At 43.1% G+C, this 23,268-nt stretch overlaps 4 protein-coding genes across 7 annotated transcripts; 2 read left to right on the top strand and 2 right to left on the bottom strand.

The window, feature by feature from the left end:
• Positions 1–1,937: 1,937 nt before the first annotated feature.
• LOC307073422 (protein-lysine methyltransferase METTL21E-like) lies at positions 1,938–3,358 on the top strand (the record flags this gene model as incomplete). The annotated part of the gene is made up of 4 exons (XM_079733242.1): positions 1,938–2,046; positions 2,301–2,464; positions 2,580–2,697; positions 2,961–3,358. The coding sequence occupies 4 exons, from the start codon at positions 1,938–1,940 to the stop codon at positions 3,356–3,358; spliced, it is 789 nt and encodes a 262-aa protein (XP_079589368.1).
• A 1,073-nt stretch (positions 3,359–4,431) lies between these two features.
• Positions 4,432–9,345, bottom strand: grk1a (G protein-coupled receptor kinase 1 a; the record flags this gene model as incomplete). Its single annotated transcript, XM_079733534.1, has 7 exons — positions 8,644–9,345; positions 6,927–7,054; positions 6,236–6,393; positions 6,057–6,140; positions 5,780–5,904; positions 5,238–5,439; positions 4,432–4,724 (listed from the first exon to the last, which is right to left on the bottom strand). Exons 1-7 carry the CDS (start codon positions 9,337–9,339, stop codon positions 4,432–4,434), a joined length of 1,686 nt encoding a protein of 561 aa, XP_079589660.1. The 5' UTR covers positions 9,340–9,345.
• A 952-nt stretch (positions 9,346–10,297) lies between these two features.
• Positions 10,298–19,920, bottom strand: tfdp1a (transcription factor Dp-1, a). 3 transcript variants are annotated; one of them, XM_079732370.1, is made up of 12 exons: positions 19,902–19,920; positions 15,717–15,801; positions 15,487–15,553; positions 15,196–15,314; positions 14,647–14,768; positions 14,127–14,292; positions 13,750–13,896; positions 13,568–13,636; positions 13,270–13,421; positions 12,230–12,396; positions 11,992–12,070; positions 10,298–11,608 (listed from the first exon to the last, which is right to left on the bottom strand). In XM_079732370.1, exons 2-12 carry the CDS (start codon positions 15,726–15,728, stop codon positions 11,470–11,472), a joined length of 1,239 nt encoding a protein of 412 aa, XP_079588496.1. In that variant the 5' UTR covers positions 15,729–15,801; positions 19,902–19,920; the 3' UTR covers positions 10,298–11,469. The 3 variants fall into 3 exon arrangements, with proteins under 3 accessions (XP_079588496.1, XP_079588495.1, XP_079588494.1); XM_079732369.1 differs by lacking the exon at positions 19,902–19,920 and adding an exon at positions 17,881–17,992; XM_079732368.1 differs by lacking the exon at positions 19,902–19,920 and adding an exon at positions 16,644–16,689.
• dcun1d2a (DCN1, defective in cullin neddylation 1, domain containing 2a) lies at positions 19,010–23,101 on the top strand. Of its 2 annotated transcripts, none has more exons than XM_079732372.1 (7): positions 19,010–19,081; positions 20,028–20,244; positions 20,418–20,586; positions 20,951–21,081; positions 21,176–21,258; positions 21,347–21,443; positions 21,647–23,101. In XM_079732372.1, exons 2-7 carry the CDS (start codon positions 20,070–20,072, stop codon positions 21,724–21,726), a joined length of 735 nt encoding a protein of 244 aa, XP_079588498.1. In that variant the 5' UTR covers positions 19,010–19,081; positions 20,028–20,069; the 3' UTR covers positions 21,727–23,101. The 2 variants fall into 2 exon arrangements, with proteins under 2 accessions (XP_079588498.1, XP_079588497.1); XM_079732371.1 differs by having other exon boundaries at positions 19,014–19,035.
• Positions 23,102–23,268: the final 167 nt, after the last annotated feature.

The following is a 23,268-nucleotide window of genomic DNA, read 5'->3' as shown; positions in this document are numbered from 1 at the left end:
ACTTGTGTTTACCCCCGTTGTATTTCAGTGTTCATTGTTGACTTGCTGCCTAGTTTCCTTTTGTGTCCTGGTGCAGTTCTGTGTACCTCTGTAAACACGGCGATGATGGCCGCTGGATTGCAATCGTCACCCGTGCTTTCCCGTTAGCAGGGATTAACGGCCATCGAGTTGCGCATTAACACACATTGGCCACGCGCCGCCGCCACCGCCCGATCCTATCTGGACCCGGGGATGACTCACTTTCCACTGGCCCTAAATCGAGTCCTTTTACGACTCTCTTGAATAGCAGGAATAGGATTATCGATTCCATTTTTACTATTTCATAAACCAGACAAATACCCATACACATACTCACACACAAATACACATATTACAGGACTACAGGGATGCACATATTCAGTCACTCACTCTCACACACAAACTCTCACACTCACACACACACACACACACACACACACACACACACACACACACACACACACACATTATATATTTATACATACACAAACTCCCTACACTCACACACACATTCAGATGATTACTCAACCCGACACACGCAAACAGATGCATTATGTATACAAAACGCATGTCATGAGGCATCGACACCGATAGACATACATAACACTCACTCTAAAAGGTCAACGGATACTATGCATACTAACCCTATAGCTCATATGTAGCGAGCATAACCAGTGCACAGACACACTGTAAACACTGGCCAATGACTTGACAAAGAAAACATCCCAAATAAACACTTTGTGGTTATATAAGGACACACTAAGATTAGGGAGATCGAATGCCCAAGCTATTATTAACGATTGACCAGCTTAAATGTGTATGACATAGATACTATTGAATGTTATTAATAGATTGGGCCAGTAAATAGATACGGTAATATCTAAATCAGGTTAATACAGTAGAACCATCTGCTAAGCTGCTCTCCTTTCTGTGTGCATGCGTGCGTGCGTGCGTGCGTGTGTGCGTGTGTGTGTTTTTTTGTATGTGTGTGTGTGTGTTTTTGCATATGTGTGAACTTGTGTGTGTACGTGTGCATGTGTGTTTTGTGAGCATTTAAAATAAACACCTGTTTGAGAGTGTTTTCAAGTGAGTGAGTCCCACAGCTGAGCCCATAGACATACGTAATATGCGCTCATAAAATGGAATACCGCTGTACATTGTAGGTATCATAACGTTTTTCTGCTGCATGACTGCAGTGGTTAAAGTGTGTGGACCAAGTTGTCTTTTAAAAGTTCTTATTCATACAGTACATGTCATTTTTGGATGTTGTAGTGAACCACTATTACAAATATAGTGCATAACCAGAACCAGAAACAACTAATTTGTGTGTGTGTGTCCGCATGTGCATGTGTGGGGAGGATGGAATAACTTGGATGGAATAGGTTCATCTTCATTGTCATTGTCATCATTGTCCATGGCCAGTTGTCTCTCTGTCTCTCTAAGCCTCCAGAGCCCTGGCCGGTTGTGGGGTGTGTCACTAACAATGCAGCGTCCATAAAACACAGAGAGAGGAGGACCACAGAGGGGAGCAGAAAGAGCAGAGAAGACCATCACACACCATCAGCATTACGTCCTTCATAAGGGTATGTACCACATTACTCTAAACATAACGGCTTGTTTCGAAACAATAACTATAATCCAACCCTATGTTAATAAAATTATGTGAATGTTACTTTACTGATGTCATGATACTAATGTTAGACCATAGAATGTAATCATGGATGTTGCGGTGATAATGTAGATGAAATTTGGGTGATAATGTAGATGAAAAAGTTGCATCTTAAGTAATAGATTTAATCAATATCTTGATTCCTTCAAGAATACTTAATGACCACTTGGAATGTATCGTCTTCATACATATCGGTTGGCAAACAAAACAAGAGTGGTGGGTCCTTCCTTTTGACGGTATCTTAGTTGTCATGGAGAGGGCTCCCCCTGTCATGCACGCTGCCCAACTCCAGCCCTACCTGGAGAGCGGACCCCCTCAGGAGCAGCCCTCTGTGCTGGAGACCGCCAGGTCGGAGGAAGGTGATGTGGACATTACCAGCCGTATTCAAGTATTATCTCACTCAAAAATCTCCCAGAACTCATCTCCCAGAAATCTTCTGCTGCTATGGACACGCTGCCGGCAACAAACACCAACATCCTGCCAGTGTGCGGGACCAGTGGCCGTTTTGGGTTGTTTTGGGGTGCAGTCGGGATGTGGTGTTTGTTGGGGGGGGCACCACACCTGGTAGTATAATAGGTCACCTTTTAAGGGATCTTCCGCCTCACTTCCACAGCGAAGAAGGACCGCGAGCGGATGTCGCGCGAGGCGATGGACCGCAGGAAGGTGTGGGAGCCCAGTGTTTACTACTCGCTCGGGAAGGAGGCCTTCCACTTCGCCGGGCATGACATCAGCATCCGGGAGTCCATGGACACGTTTGGCGCTCTGATCTGGCCCGGGGTGAGTTCAGCTGCCGCACTACTCATGGTTCCACCCCTGCGCTCCGGTTTGTTCATCTCCCATTGAGGAGGGCGTGGTGGTACTCATGATGGTGGACGGTTTTCGCTCTGTGTAGGCGGTAGCTTTGTGCCAGTTCCTGGAGAACAACCAGCAACAAGTGAGTCTCATGGATAAAGCGGTGCTGGAAATCGGAGCGGGGACTGGCTTGCTGTCCATCGTGGCCAGTCTACTGGGTAAGTCTGCTGTTAGTTCGACCATATATTGGATGGACCACTATATTTGTATGTTTGGGTGGAATGGTCTTTTGCCGTTATTTTTTGTTCTTCTTCAGGAGTTCACTTTGTAGCCACTTTGGTGTTCACTTTGGTTAGGGTCTTAGGTAGTTTCCTCTCCTCATCTGCTCTGTCTTCACAAAGGAGTGTGTGTTTCACATGAATTAATATAACTCTCAGATTGCCTAACAGATGGTTTGCTTCTCATATGCGGGGTTCTCCAGGTGCCTGGGTAACAGCCACCGACCTGCCCGACATACTCTCCAACCTGACCTTTAACCTCACACGAAACACCAGGGGCCGCGCCCGGTACACACCGCAGGTGGCTGCCCTGACCTGGGGCAAACACCTGGAGCGGGACTTCCCCCGCAACGGCTGTCGCTACGACTACATGCTGGCAGCGGATGTGGTCTATCACCATGACTACCTGGAAGAGCTGCTGGCCACGATTCGTCACTTCTGCCACCCGGGAAGTACGACCACACTGCTGTGGGCCAATAAGGTCCGCTTCCAGTCTGACCTGTGGTTCATAGAGCACCTAAAGAGCAGCTTCAACACCAAAATGATCTGCGAATTACCACAGCAGGAGGTGAAGATATACCAGGCCACGGCAAAGGAGTGACTCGGAGGACGGACACGGAATCCGTCCACGATGCATCAACGGATTGAACGATCATCGGTTAATGGGTGGACGGATGGGACACTGGATGGATGGATGGCAGACGAATAGGATAGATGGAGCAATGATAAAATGAGATTGGGTGGGTGGATGGATCCACATGAACAGGTAGCAAAGCAAGATGTTTAAAACAAATCAGGAAGGCAGTCTGTTTACATGCCTGAGGATCTACCATTGGTTTGATCAATTCTGATTCAAGGTCTACATGGTTCTAGCATCAAAAGAGGTGCTGAACCTCAATGAGACCAATCGGAATAAATAAAGGTTGAATAAAAAAAAAAAAACATGGGTTGGTGATATGAGCAGGGTTTTGTTGAAGCACGAAGTGAGCACTTTTATTCATCTAAACATTGAAACTTTTTCATACAAATGAAGTTTTTGTTTTTTTAAGGTTTTCTTTCATACAATTTTAGTTTGTGTACTCAACTGCTTCATTTTATAAATAAATTGCTTGGCTGGACGAAAAAATATTTTCACATTTAGCTTATAATACAATATACTCAATAAACTCAATATACTGCAAATTGTAACATAGTTGTTAAAATATTATTTCAAAAACTGGCATAAAGAATTAACTTCACACAGAAATAAAAACATAATGAAAAGTACTGTATTTGTGGTCTTTGGTCAATATTTCTCAGTGGCTTTAAGGAATTGAATTTAAAGCTAACAGTCAGTACTTCTTACATTCACCATAAGCATTGGTAAGTCACCTACAAGCCACACCTACAATTAAGGAACTTAAAAGCATCACAATATATACAGCTCTAAAAGCGATATCTTCACAACCTGGTTGAGTGGAGGGAACAGAAGAGATCATCTCCTACACCAAGACCTCCTCTAAACAATTTCCATGACCTAAAACTGCAAAAGAAAAAGAAATCCATCTCGGAAGCAATCCGGCCTATCCTTTGAAATGTCTTCAGCAGAACCACCATCCTACAGAAGCTTCTTCTTCTGGAGTTCAGGGGGTGCTGAAAGGCTCAGCGATGCAGGTTCGCCCCCTCATGGGGACCTTACGCCACAGAGCAGGTGGAGGACTTTGGAGGTTGTTCTAAGATGGACTCCCTGCGGAGGTCGTTGGGAAGAGCCCCGTCCACGCCCCAGACGTTGAGCTCACCGTAGATGCCTGTCTCGATCATCTCCTCCTGCCAGGGGATGGAGATGTTCCCCGAGGAGAACTCGTCGAAGAAGGTCTTGTCCGGTTCGTCCAGGGCCACGCCCTTCACGGAGGAGAAGGCTCCTACGTCGTCCAGGCTCTTGGCGTACACCACCTTGGGGTCCGGGACGAAGGGAGGGGAGAGTAGACCTGAAATCAGGAGAAGCACAGGTTTAATATCGCCACCATCATCATACGATGAGGGGTTTCGATACCCCGATGCCTGGGGTCCAAAATGAACACCTAGGTTACATACTAAGACATCTGCCTGGCTGGTCATTGTTTAGATTTTAGGCAAAAAAAAAAAAGAAATTAAAAAAGAAAAGGCACAGTAGGTAGAATCTAGTGGCATCTAGCAAATGGATAATAATATTACATTTTTTGTTTTACAGACTAAAAAACTGAATCCATTTTATGTATCATTCAAGGAAGCTGACTTGGCTACTTGATTCTATAGTAGACCAAGACATTATTTTGCGAATATCTAGTGGCCCCTTACAGGCCTGTTTAGGCCACCCTAGCTTCTCAGGTGGCATAAAGTTGGTTGCAGTATGCAACCTCACGGCTAGATGCCACTAAATCCTAAACAGTGCACCTTTCATTTTGGACCCTGAGACATAGAGAGACATTTCTGAGTTCTTAGAATGGCTCTTGTGCCCGTACCCTCGTTCAGCTTCCTCCAATTGATTTCGCCAAAGAAAGGTTGACCCCTGAGCTCGTCACAGTTGTTGTCCTTGAAACCCAGCCTCTTTTCCACCTCTTTGGCCATCAGTGCATCGCACAGGGACTTGGAATTCTCACTGAAGGTTTCTGGATAAGTCACGACCCTGTTCAGAATGCGTTCCTTCATCGTGTCGCGGTCGACCTGGGTAGAGACAAAATGGAGATTGAACCGATTCATGGGAAGAGCCAGGCAGACTGAGAAAGACAAGAGTTTGGCAACCGCAAAACAACCTTTTACAGAATGGACTGATGACAGTTAGCGGTACAAGGATGGGATACGAGAGAAGACAAGATAAGATACACTATAGTAATCCCAAGAAGGGAAACTGGGAGCCACCACATATTGACCACAAGCAAGACGGAAACTCACAGGCAAACACATCTCATGGTAGAAACAAGACACAGGGATTTACGGCACTATTTAAAAGCATCAGTGGATGAACTACTGTACTGATTCCATTCAGACATCTCAAAATGAATACCTTCTCTCCTCTCTCCCTGAATGGATTCTTGGCCGCCAAAAACTCAAACAGCGTCACACCGAGGGTAAAGTAGTCCACAGAGGTGTCATACTTCTCCCCCTTCAGCATCTCTGGAGACATGTACCCTGATGAGAACGATGGGGTATAAAAGATCTTTTTAAAAGGTTGACGGCCAACACTTTTCAGGGATGATTGGTCCAACGAGTGAAGCCAGGAAATGGATGTGTGTTAAGTTATGGTGTGGCTGGATATCTGCGTGGGTTGGACAGAGACAGACCTGGTGTTCCAGCATAGCCTTTTGTCTTTGTCTTGCCTTCTTTCAACTCCACGGCGAGACCCAGGTCGGATATGCGCACGTTCCCTGGCAAAAGACGCACATATTCCAATATTTAGACGTTTATGTGTAGAATACTATGTTACATATACACACACACAGATGCAAACTTGGAGCAGTACCTTCATTGTCTAGCAGAACATTTTCAGGTTTGAGGTCCCTGTAGATGATTCTCTTCTGGTGGAGGTGCTCCAGGCCTTGGATGATCTGGGCGAGGTAGAAACAAGCTCTGGTCTCGCAGAACCCTGGGTTGTTCTCATCCACCAGGTAGATGTGGTACCTGCCCCATTACGAGAGAGGGAGATTGAAGTTATGTCCTTTTGTGCTACGCACACAGGCCCAAACATCTAACAGATAATAAGACTCAAACCAAACTGTCATTGATATTCCTATGTAAAAGCTTGACCTAAAAACATGGCGACTGGCACAAAAACAACAAAATGGATGGACTTACTGATTGAAGCTAGTGTTATTGTAATGCGTGCAAGGGTAATTATATTGTGCTGAATACAGCTAATATATCACTTAAACTGGCTGTATATATACACATTCTACCATTTGAGTTGAATGGTAGTTCACAGCTTTTTGTGGAGGCGTATGCATATTCGGCTTTTTTTTTTTTCATTGCATGCGACAGAATGTAATAAAAGCTCAAATGAGTATGCAGATTTTAGAGCCATTCAGGATATATAGCACATTAATAAAACTGCGGAGGGAAATTCATAAAACGTTTGTTGGAGCACCGGTCGATCCTACGATGTGGTTGTTGATTTGTGTTTGATTAAGGCTTGGCTTGCTTTAGTTATAACGTACTTGAGGTCTCCTCCGTTCATGATGGTCATGACCAGACAGAGTTCGTCCTTTGTTTGGAAGGCGTAGGCCAAGGACACAATGAAGCGACTGTGGACCCTGGCGAGAATTCTCTTCTCCACCATTGCCCCCTAGAGTTGAAACAAAGTAATAAAGATAATTGATTACAATACTTTTAAACATTTAAAACATTTTTTAATGTTTGTCTGTTTAAGAAAACAGAGTTTTATAAAATACACTTTTTTAAAATGTATTTATATCCCAGTGGTTTAGGTGCTGACAGTATAGTGCTAAGGGTGCTGTTAGTACTACTAATTGGATGGGCGAAATTATATTGGCAATAAAAAATATATATTTTGGTTAAATTTCTGACTTGTGTTAGTGTCCGCTTTTGTTAGCAATATCTAGTAGGCCTATTACACATTACAGCATTCTTTCTATGTGGTAGCACATGGGCCTTTTAGGTCGTAGGCCTACTTTGCTTGGAGGGGTCTCTAACATTATACCAAAAGGGAAAATGTATTCGACATCTAGTAGGCCTATCTAAATTCAATCGAATTGGCTACTCTTGCAATATGTTTAAATTAAATATAGAATAAATCGATTGTAGCATGTTTAATTGGAAAGGGAACACAGCCATATTGGGCAATGTGTCATAAGTGTTGCTTTAACGCCACAGTTCCAAAATGTTCCAAATGTTTGCACCTTAAATTGGCATTAACTAAGCAGCTTTTTTTTAGGGGGGATGCAGTTTGGGGTGAGATGCAATCGATAACTTTTTTTCATTGCTGATTAATTCGGACACAGCATATTTATCCTCGCACATATCATTTTAAATAGGGGCCGTGCATAAGGGACTTCAATTAGATAAGAAGGCCTATATATTGTTTATAATTACAGTGCAACGTGTAAGCATGTGCATTTACGCTAATATGCGCTTGCATCATCCACACAGCACCCTTCGAAAGAAATACGTTCCCCCGCGCATGCCCAGTGGGTTAATATTCTATTAAGTATAAATTAAGTTGGATAAGACTGCGGCGCGTGTCTTAAACCTCAAGTCAAGGGCAAGAGCGAACATGGCCAGACTATTAGTTACAGTCAGAAGGGCTTTCCTCTAAAGCCCTCAGTATTAAATCTGTTTAATACCACGGGCTAAGGCCCCCAGAGATATAGCCAGGGACAAAGATGATTATCACAGGACAATTGATTATTGGAAATTGTTTCAGAGCCGTAGTCGGCTGTTTGATTGCTTGATGACGTTTAAGAAGATTGCGAGACGTTTTGCCTACATTTTAGAAAAAGTACATTCTAAAGTACATTCCACTTTTATTGTGTTTTTATTTAAATGTCTAATGAGATAGGACCCCAACTTTGAATAAAATGATAAATGCATTCATTAGAATATTAAAACGCTAGAGGTAATTTATTAAATGGAAAGACTAATGTTTAATGCAGCTGGTCACACCACTTCAATAGGCTATTTAAAAGTGCGTTCATCTCGAAAATATCCCTGAACCGCTTCAAATGCCCCAATTCTCTTCATAAATCATGTCATAGTAGCATACAACTTGGTCACTAGGCTACAACTCTTTTCAGGTCAAGGGTATGCACTACTCAGGACAATGAGGGTACTTATAAAATGAAAGCCTGATACGGCATTGGATGATTGCAGTCAAGTATGAAAAGAGAAACTGCAGCTGATTTTTGAGTACATCACCTCGTTGCCTTTACGTTTCTTCAATCGTTTCTTGTTGAGCTTCTTACAGGCATAAAGTTTCCCAGTGGCTTTCATCTGACAGGCGGAAACTTCCCCAAAACCGCCTTTCCCCAGCACACGGAAATCCAGGAACCAGTCATCGTCCATGGGCTGCATCTCGAGCCACTTCCACTGCAGGAACCTCTTCAGGTACATGCTCTCCAGGAAGAAGGTGTAAGGGACCTCGCGGAGGAAGTTCATCACGCAGGCCAGAGCTGGGGCGAATAACCCGTCCCCGGCCTCCTGTTGACCCTCTTTCACTTTAGCTACGATTTCCTCGGAGAGAATAGGGCAGTAGTGCTTGGCAGAGGGTTCCATGTATCTCGTGAAGATCTTGGCGGCCTTCTGGCTGAGGTCACCCTCATCTGCCAAGTCGTACGCCTCGATGTCCTTCCACAGACGCAACGGGCCATTGTATTCTAGGGTGGCACTCAGGAATTCCCTGAAGAGGCGTCTGCCTATGGGCTGTTCGATGCACACGAAGTCAAAGGTCAAGTCGAGCGTGTCCCTCAGGTCCTCGCACACAGTGATATGGGGGAGCTTGAGACGCGAGTGGTACTTCTTGTCCCGCGCAGCCGCCGCGGAACCGTCGATGCTGCCACGAGCGTTGATGTAGGCGGAATTTGCCACCACCGTGGTGAGGGCTCCGAAATCCATGTTGTTGGCCGGTTACTGTGAAGCAACTCTGAGGACGGACATACCTACGCAAAAATAATGTTGGAAGGAGGGGGGATTGGTCATCTAATTCGCTGGGGTGCAAGGATGAAAAAGCAGGTGAGGCGGCCAGCGATGCAGATTATAAAGAAATGACAGAGCATACGAGGAGTGCATGCGGAGAAAAGGGAGGTCCGAATCTGAAATAGACCAATGTACTTGACAGGGACACACCTCAGCATACACATCCACATAGAAGGGACACACAATCACACACACCCCTGCGTCAACACCTTTCAGTAATCCATTAACACCCTAATGCCCTCGACAAAATGCGAGAGCTCGACCTAGGGAAGTGGTGATACAATACATGCACCTGGATTATGACAGGTCAGCCAAGCGGCACATCATGTAACAGCGACATTACGTTGGTCACTCAACTGATCTTTCTCAATGGCGTTTAGTGCTGAGGAGGCACTTTCTGTAAGTAGGCCGAATGAAAAATCTCAAAACACATGAAATTGAATGCCTTAAGTCCTAGAAAGTTACAATACAATGTTTACAAATTTGTGTGATAAATTGCTTTGGTATACAATACTTGCTAGACATATTTGATAAAGGCTGCCCTGATGGCTGATGGAAAGTTATTAATCATTTGTAACAGTTCATAATTTAAATGCTTTCTGTTGTAAATCGCCTGGTATTCCATCTGGTGCCTCAAGACAAAATCATTAACATTCTTCCTTAAAATAAAATAAAGCTGTCCCAAACTGGTCATTAAAGTTTGAGTGCATGCATAATATATTTAAATCCCATTCGAGCGTCAGCATGAATCATAACCAGCAACGGTTGGCCCTTTCATCTGGTTTATACAAGGTGACAACAAAATGCATGGATGCAAAGTTATTAAAACAATCTATATTTAATTTCAAACTTATATTAGATTACAGAAAAAGGTATTTGGAAGAGTCCGTACATGTGTTGCTCAGCTTTAAAAATGAGATCTTTTAGGGGAGTACATACAGACCTTCACAACCACATTTTTCATACATCGATAGTTTCCAGGTCTACCTTTGACCACTGGCCTCTAGAGGATACTATAAGCTACAATCATCATAGGGTCCATATACGTAATAACAAACAAAGCTTATCTTCCTATAGGGAGCCTGGGTTTAGGAGGTCGGTACCTTGCTGGTGTCGTTTGTATGTAAACACTAACAAGGTGTGACGGGGCGGTGAAGAGAACTCCTCATCATCTCCAGTATACAAAAGTAAACAAGCAACAAACTGAAAAAAAACTCAAGAAAGCAGCTGCCTACAGAACAGAGGGAAGTCAGCCCAACACGGTGGGGGTTCGGGATGAAGAAACTGCTGGAAATAATTCGTCCAAAAAAAAAAAAAACACAAAAAAACGAAACTGAAAGTATCCAACACGGTCAATGGATCTGGCCCCCATCGTGGGACACCATGGCAACAATTGAGGCTGGATCCACGGAGTTGTGCTGACACGGCAGGTCTACGCAGACACTTTGGCAGCCATCGTGGAACACTGAATCACCCTCCCCCTAACGTCTGCCAAAATGCGATCACAACATAAGATAACTATTTCACACGGTACACTATGCATTCTCCAACAGCAGTGGGTTTGAAGAAGGAAGTTGGGGGGGGATGGGGGGGCTTTTTGCTTGTCTTTATTTTTGAACTGGGATGGCTTATTGAGTAGTTGATTAGACATACAAGGGTAAAAAACTAAAGGACTTCTGCACAGTGCTTCTGCCATGCACGAGAGTGCCCCCAGAGCTGTGCTGCAGGTGGCCATGTGATTCAGCAGCCACTTACACACAGAGGGAACGACGCACCCAGTGTTCACCTCATGTTGGTTCTACACCCCTGAGAAAGCCAGGCCGAGCGAATACAGGGACAGGGAAAAAGAGAAGGTGGATGGGGACACACACACACACACACACACACACACACACACACACACACACACACACACACACACACACACACACACACACACACACACACACACACACACACACACACACACAAAATAGTGGGCTTGAATCCCATGGTGATGTGGTTAGAAAGACTGTGCTTGTTGGAGAGGCGCGGACACGGAGAGCCAGGCTAGTCTTCATCGTCATTCTCATCGTAGTCATCCTCCTCGTCATCGTCGCCCATGTAAGACACTGGAGTTTCCACACGAGACCCGCTGTAGTGCGAGTCGTTAGAGCTGGAGGCCATGGTGCCGTCCGCGCCTCCGTCACTGTCAACAAACAAGGTCAAGGGTTGATCAATAAAGGGGGCCCCTGATGGCCGCGGGCCAGAATTAAACCCTCTTTGTTTGTCATTTGGCACAAGCCACTGGCCAGTGATGACTCATGCCCGTGGTGGGCATTTGTATTCCTAAATAAATTATTAAGAATGTCGAGTAACAAAAGGTCTTTGGTTATGTGTTCCAGCCCTGATCGTTTCACAACTTCAGGTGAGGGCCATTAAAAATTGTCGTGGGGCCGATCTGTTTCGAAAGAAAACCTTTTAAGGTTGAACCCTGAAGAGCGTTGGTGAGGCTACAATGTAAACATTGAATGTGAATAACTTGCAGCCTCCCGTTACTGTACGCGTTATTGACTGTAGTCGGCCTCTCACCTGCCCACAGGATACCGTGCTCCGTTTGAGGAAGATCCCCCGGTAATGTAGACATTACTGATTGGACCCTTCGCCATCTCTACAAAGAAAACAAAGTAACAATGTAATAGTGATTCAGCCCAAATAAAATGATATAGAAGACATGCAATTATGTTAACAAGTTATGTCCAAGACGGTAGTGAGAACACAAGGTAGCTCATCGAGAGGTTACTTTTCAATATCCTTCTCTCGCTCTGACCTGTGACATAAGGCTCCAGGGCCTTTGGGACCAGACTGCGGGCGATCTTCAGGTCTTCTGGAGAGCACTTGCCCACCTCCAAACCACAGGCCATGCCCATACGTTTCAGCACCTCAATATCATCATGGATCTCAAACATGCTGTCAAAGTTGAAGAGGTACTCGAACCTGAATCAGTGGAAAAACAATTATATATTAGAAAATTACACACCAAATACATTGACTAAATGTCTAATCGAACAATGCAAGACTAATTTTAAGGACAAATAGAATCGACTTTCATTTTCTCTTTGGGCACTCTGAAAGAGGGTGAGGCCATGGACTTTATAACCCCCATATATATTTCACGTGGCGTTGGGCATACACTTTATCAACAGCACACTGACCCCGCCTTAGCCATTGCCCGCACTACCAATGCAATTTAACACCACCAATGTCAAGTACATGACAATATATTGCCTCAACAATCAGTGATGTCACCATCATTGACCGCCAACCAGGCCAAGTTAATGAGCACCATTTCCATTTGTATTATCGTTGATTGTATAAACTAAGCTTTCCGCCCTGTTGTACAGCATATACCCCAACATTTACCTAACCCAGTTAAATGTCAAGGAGAAGAGACAAACCACCTTCCAAATGTTAAATCGTTTTCAGACCTTTTGTACATCTATAGAATATCGTAGCTACACAACACCAACAATTTACCCTTTAAAAAAACTAATTCCGGTGACAGAAGAGGTAAGGCTGAGCAGATGACTCTGATTCCACAAAAGGCTAAATCATGTTTAGTTTTGAAGAAAGTTCTTTAAACAACACAACTCTTGAAATCAATTTTCCAGACTAGTACCCAACGCCTCGTAATGTTGTGCCGTGTCGTCAACTTCTTGGTAGCTACAAGTAGTCGTCGACAATTGTGGACAAACAATGTTTGTACAGATACTAATAAGACAACAGGTAGACAGTTTTCAGGGGAATTCAATTTCAATGAAGCGTGGGTGACGAAAAAATTGAGGCATCTGGAATAAAGGGGAGACATACTTGTCATTGGAGATGCTACAGTCGATGACTGTCTTCTTGCTGGTGTTGACAATAATGAAGGGCAGGTGGATGACAGAGTTGGGAGGAGGGGGTCTGTTCGTCTGCTGCTCTGACTGCCTGTTCCGCTGAACCAGGTTTTTGAAGGCGATTTGCTGCAGGGAGTAAAATCATTTGTTATCCAATATCCTATCCACTTTATAAAATTAATATATACATGAAAGAAAAAACACATTTTACAGCCGGTCCGACAACAAATAAAAATGTATTCCCACTTGGGGAGACCTAGTTTTAGGCATACCTGCAATATGAGTTCTTGTAGCTGTGACTGTTTCTGCTTGATTCTCTCCAGCCGCCTTTGTCTCTCCACCTATGGTTGACACAAAAGATCTATCGTTAGGAGAAAAGAGGAAAAATACGAAATCTACCATGTAACGGCAGGTTATCCTTTAGCGCACTAGTCTTCATGTTTTCTGGGTGCACCTCTAGGTTTTGGCACTCCTGAGCCGAGTTGGTAGGCAGGCCGATCCACTTGATCTCCTTCTTCTCCTTGGAGATGATGTTCATGGCCATGAGCACATTAAGAGCATCGTATACGCGACGCCTGATGTTCTTCTGGTCATACACATGCTGCATGGGAAAATAATGAAAGATTATACTTATTGCAGATATCTGCAATTGGGAACCACACCCATGAAACAATCCTGCACTTAAAGTATAAGGAAATGTCAAGCAAAAAAACTGAACAGAACAAAAACTGTCAATTGTTACCCATTGATTGGGAAACAATTGACAGTTTTTGATCTGTTCTGTTTTTTTTCTTTCTAGAGGGCCATTTGCGGTGCGGCAACGGATCATACCGAGTCATTAGGCGACATGTGGTTGTCTGCGGAGCTGAACTCTGCCACCAGCTCATCGGCCACCTCATTGTAGGTGGTAACGCCCTTCTTCTGTACCTTCTCACACACCTTCATGGAGAAATGCCTCAACCCCTTCCCGTTTTTCTCACCTTTCTTTCCACGTTTTCTAAGGACAATAAATAAATAGAGAAACAACAAGGATATCAATCCTGTACCTCTGTATAAACCATTTCCAGTTAGGTTAACCACTAAATATGAAGTCTATCTCTATTTACATTCTGACATGGACAGCCACATCACAACAGAAATCGATGGTTTCAATATAATCAGGTGCACTTTGAAAAATTGTCTTTATGTTTGAAGTTTTTTACTCCAAACTGTGAAGGGGCCATATTAACAATTTATTGGTGTCAGAGTGAAGTTTATCAAGAGGAAGAAATCCATTGAATGTACACTCTAAATGACGGCATGGCTGAACATGTCAAGGCATTTGACATTTGGAAGGAGGTTGGCAGCTTACCCTGAGGACCATGGTGAGGCATCTGGTTGTTGGCTCTGTGTGAGAAACTGGGAGCTGGGCGTGTGTGGACTGTTAACCAGTATGGTATTGGAAACGGTAGGTCTTTGGGGTGTTCCAATCACCTGTGAACAAAGAGGGGCAGGGGGAGCAAAAATACAAATCAACGTTTCAGTCTAAACAAGGCTGCTAAAAACACAACATCCTAGGTAACTTTGAGAGAGGCTATACATGATTTATTCCTTTACACAGATTATGATTAAGAAGGTTGCTGGTATGTGTAAAGATTCTATGTTTATAATGGGATGATGGGAGTAATCCTGCTGACTATAGAGTTTGACCAGCTTAGTCTCAGCCCCTTCCCCCCCCCCTACACACCCGGTCATTACACAATGATTATGGGAGTCTTACACATCCATAACATACCTGGAGGAGGAGCTCATTTAGCTAATATGCAAATTGATGGTGACAAATGAGGATGACATCATTTGAGGAGGTGTTTTCCTTACAGAGCTGATCAACAAGTGAAGACTGTAAATGCACTTCACTCACCATGTGGGGCATGTGTTGCATGTGTGGAGCGATATTGACGTTGGATGGCCCTAGGGTTTTGGGCAATAGCTGTTTGGCCACTGGAAGAGCCGTGGGCTGAACAGTAACCAGAGACAGGACTAGTGACGTGGGCAGAAGAGAACACCAATTAGACTTGAAATTGAAACAGTGACACTAGGTTGCCACCCATTGTCAGGTTACAGCTATATAATGGCACAACTGGTGGCGAGAGCATACACACATCACCCTTCAAATAATACACATTTATATTAAATGTTCAGCACTATTTACCTTTACTTGGGCTCAGATTCTGATCGATAAAAACCTTCAACTCTCCGTTTGTTTCAATCAGACCAGCCTGCGGAGAACCGGATCCCAGGTGTTCAATAAAATTGGGCTCAAAGAGGTGACATTTAAATGATCATAATAAAATGCACTACTAAAAAATTACAGTCCAATAAGATTGTAACCTATAAAAGTTAACTGAAAATGCAGACATCCTGTAATCACTAAATACTTACATCTTTAGCCATGATCCAAAAGGACCGGGGAAGTAAAGCTTCAGTCTAAAAGGAAAATCTTCCTCTCTCTTTTCAGATAAAACCCCTGAAACAGAAACATAACAAATATTTTATTTGAGTCAATATAATCTGGAACTGCTCACAGCATCTAAACATTTTACATAAAATAGTTACTTGTTTTATGTATAAAAAACAAAACTGCATTAAGTAAATTAAAGCAATATGCACAAAAGTTAGGGCAATTTACATTAAAGATTAAAAAAAACTAACTTTATGTTAAAGCAGCAAGCACATTGAGGCTGGCTACACTACTCTAGTTAGCTTAACTAGCCGGGCATTGTGCCGAGGACAAGACAAGATAAACTGCATGAAACGAAACCAATCGCGATCTCGGTGGTATTAACACGTACGACTGTTTTAACATTCAAACGCACGTCTCGGAACCCCATGAAGTTGTACTCTCAATTAAAAGAGTTGCAGTAGGACAGATACACAAGCAGGCCTACTTTAGTTATTCACCACGTCCGGGGACGATTATCCACGAACTTCAGCTACAGGTCAACGCACACATGATCACTTTAGCATTTCGTGCTGAAAATATCCTGGATGGTCTAGACCATAACATAACCTACACATGAAAGCTACTACTGATAAGTGAACAGCATCAGCACTTCACATCGGTACTGGTGCAGCGAGGCTTTTGTTGAGTTGGAGCTAGCTGCTGCTAACACTTTGGTGGAGGTGGCTGACGTTAGCTAGCGAGTTAGCTGCTGCTGCACGTTTTAAAATGGCTCAGACCCATTATAACGCTGGTTCATTGAACCATTACAGAATCAAGCAAGTGTCTAAAGTCAATCTCCTGTTCAATGTATGTGCGTGCATTTATGAGCAAAAGTAACATGTAAAAAGCGGTTTTTGTGCACTTACGAGTGCACTCTGGTTTCCTCGACGGCTGTTTTTGTTGGCAATAGAGAATGGAGGAAGAGGAGGTCTGAAGCCCTACCGCCAAACAGGAAACTAAACTATGCAATATTCAAGTAGTTTCTCATCAATTTACTAATTGTGAGTAAATGGCCGAATGTCCAAAATGTGACAACTTCGATGTGGCTATAAAGTTACCTTAAAATGGTTTATTTGGCACTCAACTGACGTTATCAGAACAGCAAGTTTTTGTTGCGACCTCAGTATAGATCGTCACAAATAAACCTTAAAGATAAATAGCATTTTCTGGTGAAAATGACAGCAAGGATCTATGCGTCCCCTTGTAAAGTAACTGGGCATTTGGGTTCCGATCTGCCCAGAACTAAACTGACAGACACTGGACACTTTGTACCGACAGTCACAGCATAATAACATAAGGCCAAATCAGTGTTGCGTCGGGACCCACTCATCTAATCATAAATGAGCTTCATTGTGTGGGTTTAGATTGGGGCTTCTCGTGTGCGCTGAATGCAACTAAACGGACGAAATTAAAATATTCACAACCAGGCCTCAAAATCGGTCGCGACTGCCTGAACCCAGTTTCTACAAAGCATTTACAAGCCAAACCAGCTTTATATTGTATTAAGAACTTAACCCCCTCGGACCACCGTCCACTTCTGTGTTTATAAGGATTACAATGACACATGTGAAGTATAAAATAGGTTAGGTCGTGGATTTGCCGTGTTTAAGGAGTTCCCGAAAGCGCTTGACAATCACTTCATATTGTACTCATTAGTGTTTGTATAGTAATTAACTAACTGGATGTTAATAGTTCAAATTGCCCTAATTTAAAAGCGCCAAAGAGCTGATTTTGACAAGTAGAACATCCAGCCTCCGTCCGATAGTTAACTAATGAAGGGGTACTTTAATATCTGCATTTAATCAATGAGCTAAAAGGCTAACGTGGCTAAAACAAACCCTAGCCAGCTAACAAATGAGAAGTTACTCGACAGCGTGTTGTTAGCAAAGTAGCTTTAGCCTACTAGCTGCTGGGCTAATCCATAGCTGTCACCGACAGCTCCGTCGGGATGAACCACAACATTGGTCCAAACGCTGATACTTTTCCCAAAACCGGTCAAACCGTAGCCCGAAGTACAACTCTATACCTATATGTTATTAAATGAATGTTAATTGCTTCCATAATAATTTCGTAACCAGCAACAGTTTGGCGAGAGAGTCTTACCGGTTCGGCTTACAAGTTAGCAATTTGCGTTAGCCTTTTCAATGCAATCTCTCGCTAGCCCGCTGTACTGGTGCGTCTCTCAATCTGATCTTGGCGGTGTCTAGCAACGGCCACAGCGGATTGGATAGTGTAGGTATGACGATGGTAAACTAGCGCACGACTGCCACGCCCATAAGTCTGTCTGATTGGCTGGCTCGTTTCAGAGTCTGTATGGCAAGGTCTACCATTGGATATTGATGTTTGAGTCTTCCTGTAAAATAATAATAAAATGCCTAATAATAATCATATAAAATGTAACATTGAACAACTTATATAGATAGAGAGAGAGAGAGAGAGAGAGAGAGAGAGAGAGAGAGAGAGAGAGAGAGAGAGAGAGAGAGAGAGAGAGAGAGAGAGAGAGAGAGAGGGTTCCTTTCTTTTCTTGATGAATATGAATAATACTTTAAGTGGGCCCAGAGCTAAACAAATAACTTTTTCAGTTTCATGAATGTGCTGTGTGGAGGAAGTCGGAAAAGGAATCTGTAACAGAAAGATAATGTGCAAAAAACTGTACAGAACATCCTATCCCTCTGAAGGGTGTAGACTTTCTTCAATTTATAGATAACAGATACTATTTTAAAAGGGAGCCACCTATCTGTTTATTTGCTGTCTTCTGGACCCCAGTTCCACAGAGCCATGGTTATATCCCGAGGACAGGTTGTGTTTGGTTCTGCTGGTAATGTTTCACAAAAGCTCCAATGTTGATGTTGTATAACTGAATACTGAAACAGTGAGTGACTATTCAGTAATGTCAGTGACAGTATATTAAAGATACATATTCTTATTTCTAAATAATAATGATAAAGTTAATACATTCTGACTCAACTTCAATGCTAGGTCTACCCATGGCAGCTTTACTGACTCAATGGCTGTTTTCAAAGATAAAGGCTCATGGGAAGAACAGATATTGTAATCGTATTTACAAGACGCACCTTTTATTTTGTATTTTGAGTCAATTAAATACATTTTTGCTTTTTATTGTATAATGTACAAGTGTAGTTTAAAGTTATGCTTCCAAATCCAACATTACAGCCGCAGCCGTCTACCAAATACTTCCGCGCAAGCGCACAATAAACGTCAGGCTATCAAATTGGTCCAACAGCGGGTGTGAAAATGGTAGGTAACCAAAAGAAACATAAACCATCGGATTGTTATTTTGCTGGTAAGGATCGATCCTACGATAATGACAGTGTTATACAACGTACAGGTACCGTGATATTTGTTTTCAGGCTACAACACTATTTACCTCAGTATTTAGCCACCAGAAATGGAAGGTCAGTAGCTGATATTTGGGGACCAGTTAGCTAGCTAGGTTCAGATCTCTTTCTGGTAGCTTCGTAACTTCGATTGACATCACGTATGCTGCTTGGCGTAAAGCAGGCTGAGACCGTAATAGTAGGAGATGTAAGTAGGATAGTTTTACGATCGTACGGATGGTCTTCATTTGGCTGTTGTAGGAAGATGAGCATTGCCACAAACACAGTCAACTCGGCTAACAACAGCAGCCACGACACTGCTCCTTTCTAAAGATAATGCCACTGTATGTCCTGGTATGTATTGATGATGTCAATCACTCTATTGACCGATTCATCGATTCAGGATTTGTGTTGTCACAGAATGTAGATTATTTTATTTAGAATAGGGCCAAGTAAGCAAGTGTTTGACCCTCACCTAAGCTAATGAGAGTTTGCCTGCTTGCATGATTCAGAATTTCCCTTATTTTTTAGTAATGCTGGCACGGTACTGGTTTTAACTTTGCACCCTAAGATCTCCTAGATGGCATCCCCCTTCTCAAGTTACCTCTATGTCCATACTTATTTGGGAGTCCAGCACGTGCTTTCATAATACTCGGTAGTAAGCCTCAGAATAGCTCAATGTTGGCTATGCCCAGGACATAATTACCAAAGATCCTTCCCTCTGCCCTCTTCACTCACCTCCCAATGTCTGTTTACCTGTTTAACAACTAACTTTCGATCACTTACGGTAGTATAGCTGTCCGAATGCCTGTTGGGGTGTGCGTCCCGCTATTTGTTGTTGTGTGTATCTTGGTCTGCGTATGTCTCTTGCTCCCGTCGGTGCCTGACAGTCCATGTCCTGTACTTGTGCAGCATAAGCTGAAGTCATCGCAGCGGGACAAGGTTCGGCAGTTCATGTCGTTCACCCAGGCGGGGGAGAAGACGGCCGTGTACTGCCTCACTCAGAATGACTGGAAACTAGAGGTTGCTACAGACAACTACTTCCAGAACCCTGATCTCTACTGTAAGGAGTCAATGAAATCCTCTGTGGACAGGAAAAAGTTGGAACACCTCTACAACCGGTACAAAGGCAAGTGTGCAACACCTCACAGGCTTTATAAATTGTGTGTGTGTGTGTGTGTGTGTGTGTGTGTGTGTGTGTGTGTGTGTGTGTGTGTGTGTGTGTGTGTGTGTGTGTGTGTGTGTGTGTGTGCGTTCAGTTGCATAATTGACAACATCTGCACCATGTATTGTTTGTGATAGATCCCCAGGACGAAAACAAGATCGGGATAGACGGCATTCAGCAGTTTTGCGATGACCTCTCTCTCGACCCCGCCAGCATCACGGTGCTGGTCGTGGCGTGGAAGTTCCGGGCCGCCACCCAGTGCGAGTTTAGCAAGAAGGAGTTCATGGATGGCATGACGGAGCTTGGGTGAGCACCATCGCCTAATTCCTCCTGGTTCTGTCATGTTCCGCAGTTAACCCTTGATTTATAACCACCTTACCGTGGTGTTTATTTACTGGTGTTTCTCTGTGGCTTGCTGGGTAAACTGTATATTTATAGATCTACCACTCCACAGGCTAAGGACGTTATTTTGTTCATGTCTGACAGCGGAAGTTATGCAGTTCTTTTTTACCATGTCAGCTGACATGCTTCAGATTGTATTTCAACAACACTTGGACTTGTGGAACAACAACAACTGTGTTTTTAGGGGCATGTTATCGGGGTGCAATGTGTAATTATACATACACAATGAATGTTTACAGTGTTTGTGCATCTGTGTTTTTCTCTCCAGGTGTGACAGCCCAGAGAAGTTGAAGGCCCTTTTGCCAAGACTGGAACAGGAGCTTAAAGACTGTGGAAAGTTCAAAGACTTCTACCAGTTCACTTTTAACTTCGCTAAAAATCCCGGCCAAAAGGGACTAGGTAAGCCAGATGAGACATTGGAGTTTGAAAGTGGATTGAACACAACATTGCATGGCTACTTGCCTTGATTTGACACCTATGTCCTCTGTTTCAGATTTGGAGATGGCTGTGGCTTACTGGAACCTGGTTCTAACTGGGCGTTTTAAGTTCCTGGATCTATGGAATAGATTCCTGTTGGTAAGTTAGTCCGGGGGATTACATTCATATTAAGCAGTTACATGTATATTGCTCAGTTTTTACTTGAAAAAAACTGTTTTCTTTTTAGGAACACCATAAAAGATCAATCCCAAAGGACACGTGGAACTTATTATTGGACTTTGGAAACATGATTTCAGACGACATGTCAAATTATGATGAGGAGGGTAAGTTTGGAAGTTATTGAGGATGTTACGAAAGCAAGCTATGTTACGAGATATTTTAATTTAGAAGAGAAATTATTCATACGGTGCCTTGTAAATATAATGTAGTTATTTAGAAGCCTTCAGCCAAAGACCTTGAATATCCTTACGACAACCCAGAAGTTATGTTTTGCATAAACTTTCCCCATTCATTGTTTGTCTTTCAGGAGCATGGCCGGTACTCATAGATGATTTTGTGGAATTTGCACGACCTATTGTGACGGGATCAAAGCGTAAAACTCTCTAAAACTTTAAAATTCAAATATTGTGGAATACCTGAACTTTTTTCTCTCTCAAGTGACTTCATAGTAGTTTTTTTTTTTTTTACTTGTTTAATAAAAAAAAAAAGGTAGACTTCAGAGAGAGACAGAGAGAGAGAAACGAAAGACAGCCGAAGCACTTGGAACTCTTAAGAACACCCCCTAGCTGGGAGCTGAGCAATAACAACAACAACAACAACAGGCTTCATTGCTCTTCTGACAACGATCGAGGTGTCAAATTGACAATTGCCATTTTGCCTCTGCCACTCCCATCGGAGCTGCTCTTTCTGGGACACCCCCCCCCCCCAAAATCGCCCTCCAAGAGGAGCGCAGTTCCGCCAGGCACAGCCTCGACCTCAGAGGGGGTGGGGGCTGACGGAGGAGGAGGAGGAGGAGGAGGAGGAGGAGCAGCACTTAGGAGGACTCCACTGGCCACCTCTGTACATAGAACGGACCGGAGAGGAGGAGCATTCGGTGTGTTTTGAGGTCTGGGTTGGGTTTAGTCTGGCTGTACAGTTTTAAGTGCTGTGGATCATGATCCCTGTGTGTTCTAAGCTCACACGTCCCCCGCGGGGGCAGAGTGCTCGCTACACCAGCACCAACACACTGATGTGTAAATACTGTACCTACGGAGACAGTTTACAAAGAATTATATGAAGAATAATATAAATATGTTACATTTATAAACGCAAAGGAGGATTGATTTGTGTACAGTGTGTGCTCTCTTGCCGGACGCCTCCGTATCATCTGAATGATATGATGGTATAGCTGTCAGATTGGATCTTTCAATTTCATGAAATAGTCGAGCGGATTATCGAAAGCATGAGAAACAACATTATTTTGGTTAAATTCTGTTGGGTTTCAATAATAAATTTGTAATTTAAGTAAAGCTTGTGCTTCGATTTAAAGAATTTTGTTGTTCACAGGATTTCAAAAAGTACCATTTGATTACTTTGCTGTGATCTTGATAATTATCACTGAGTGTATTCTGCTCTTATCCGATTGTATATTTATGTGCGTATATTTCAAATGAAATGATTATTAAAAAAATGATAAGATAATATCCATTTCAAAACATGTCCCTCGTTTACTATTGAGGTACAACATTTAGGAAGGCAAAGTCTTTTAACGCGATGTCTATAGTCGTTGAACTCCAGCTTGCATCTGCTCCTCTTATTTACGTTCTCATTTTTGGTTAAGAATGCTGCATTGCTTAGACTCCCTCCAAAAACATTAAATAAAAACAACCTGCATTATCCGTTGTGGAAAGGGGATGAAACTACAACTGCTAATAGGTATACATTTGTTACGATACTACCCTTAAGGAGTTCATAGTGTTGGTATCTTACAGCAGATGATTAACCACAGACAGTTGACAAAATATGCCTTCTTAATGGATAGGTCTACTCCGATTATCATGGGACTTTCATGTTCTTAAATTCAATGTTACAACATCGTTCATTATTGTTGGTCATTGAAATGGGTCATGGATTTTGTTTAGAATATTAAAAAGGGGATTAAATAAAGCG

This window comes from Pollachius pollachius (genome assembly GCF_949987615.1).
Source record: "Pollachius pollachius genome assembly, chromosome: 3".
NCBI lineage: Eukaryota > Metazoa > Chordata > Actinopteri > Gadiformes > Gadidae > Pollachius > Pollachius pollachius.
Note: the sequence above shows the minus strand (reverse complement) of the source record. Positions and strands in the feature narration are given on the sequence as shown.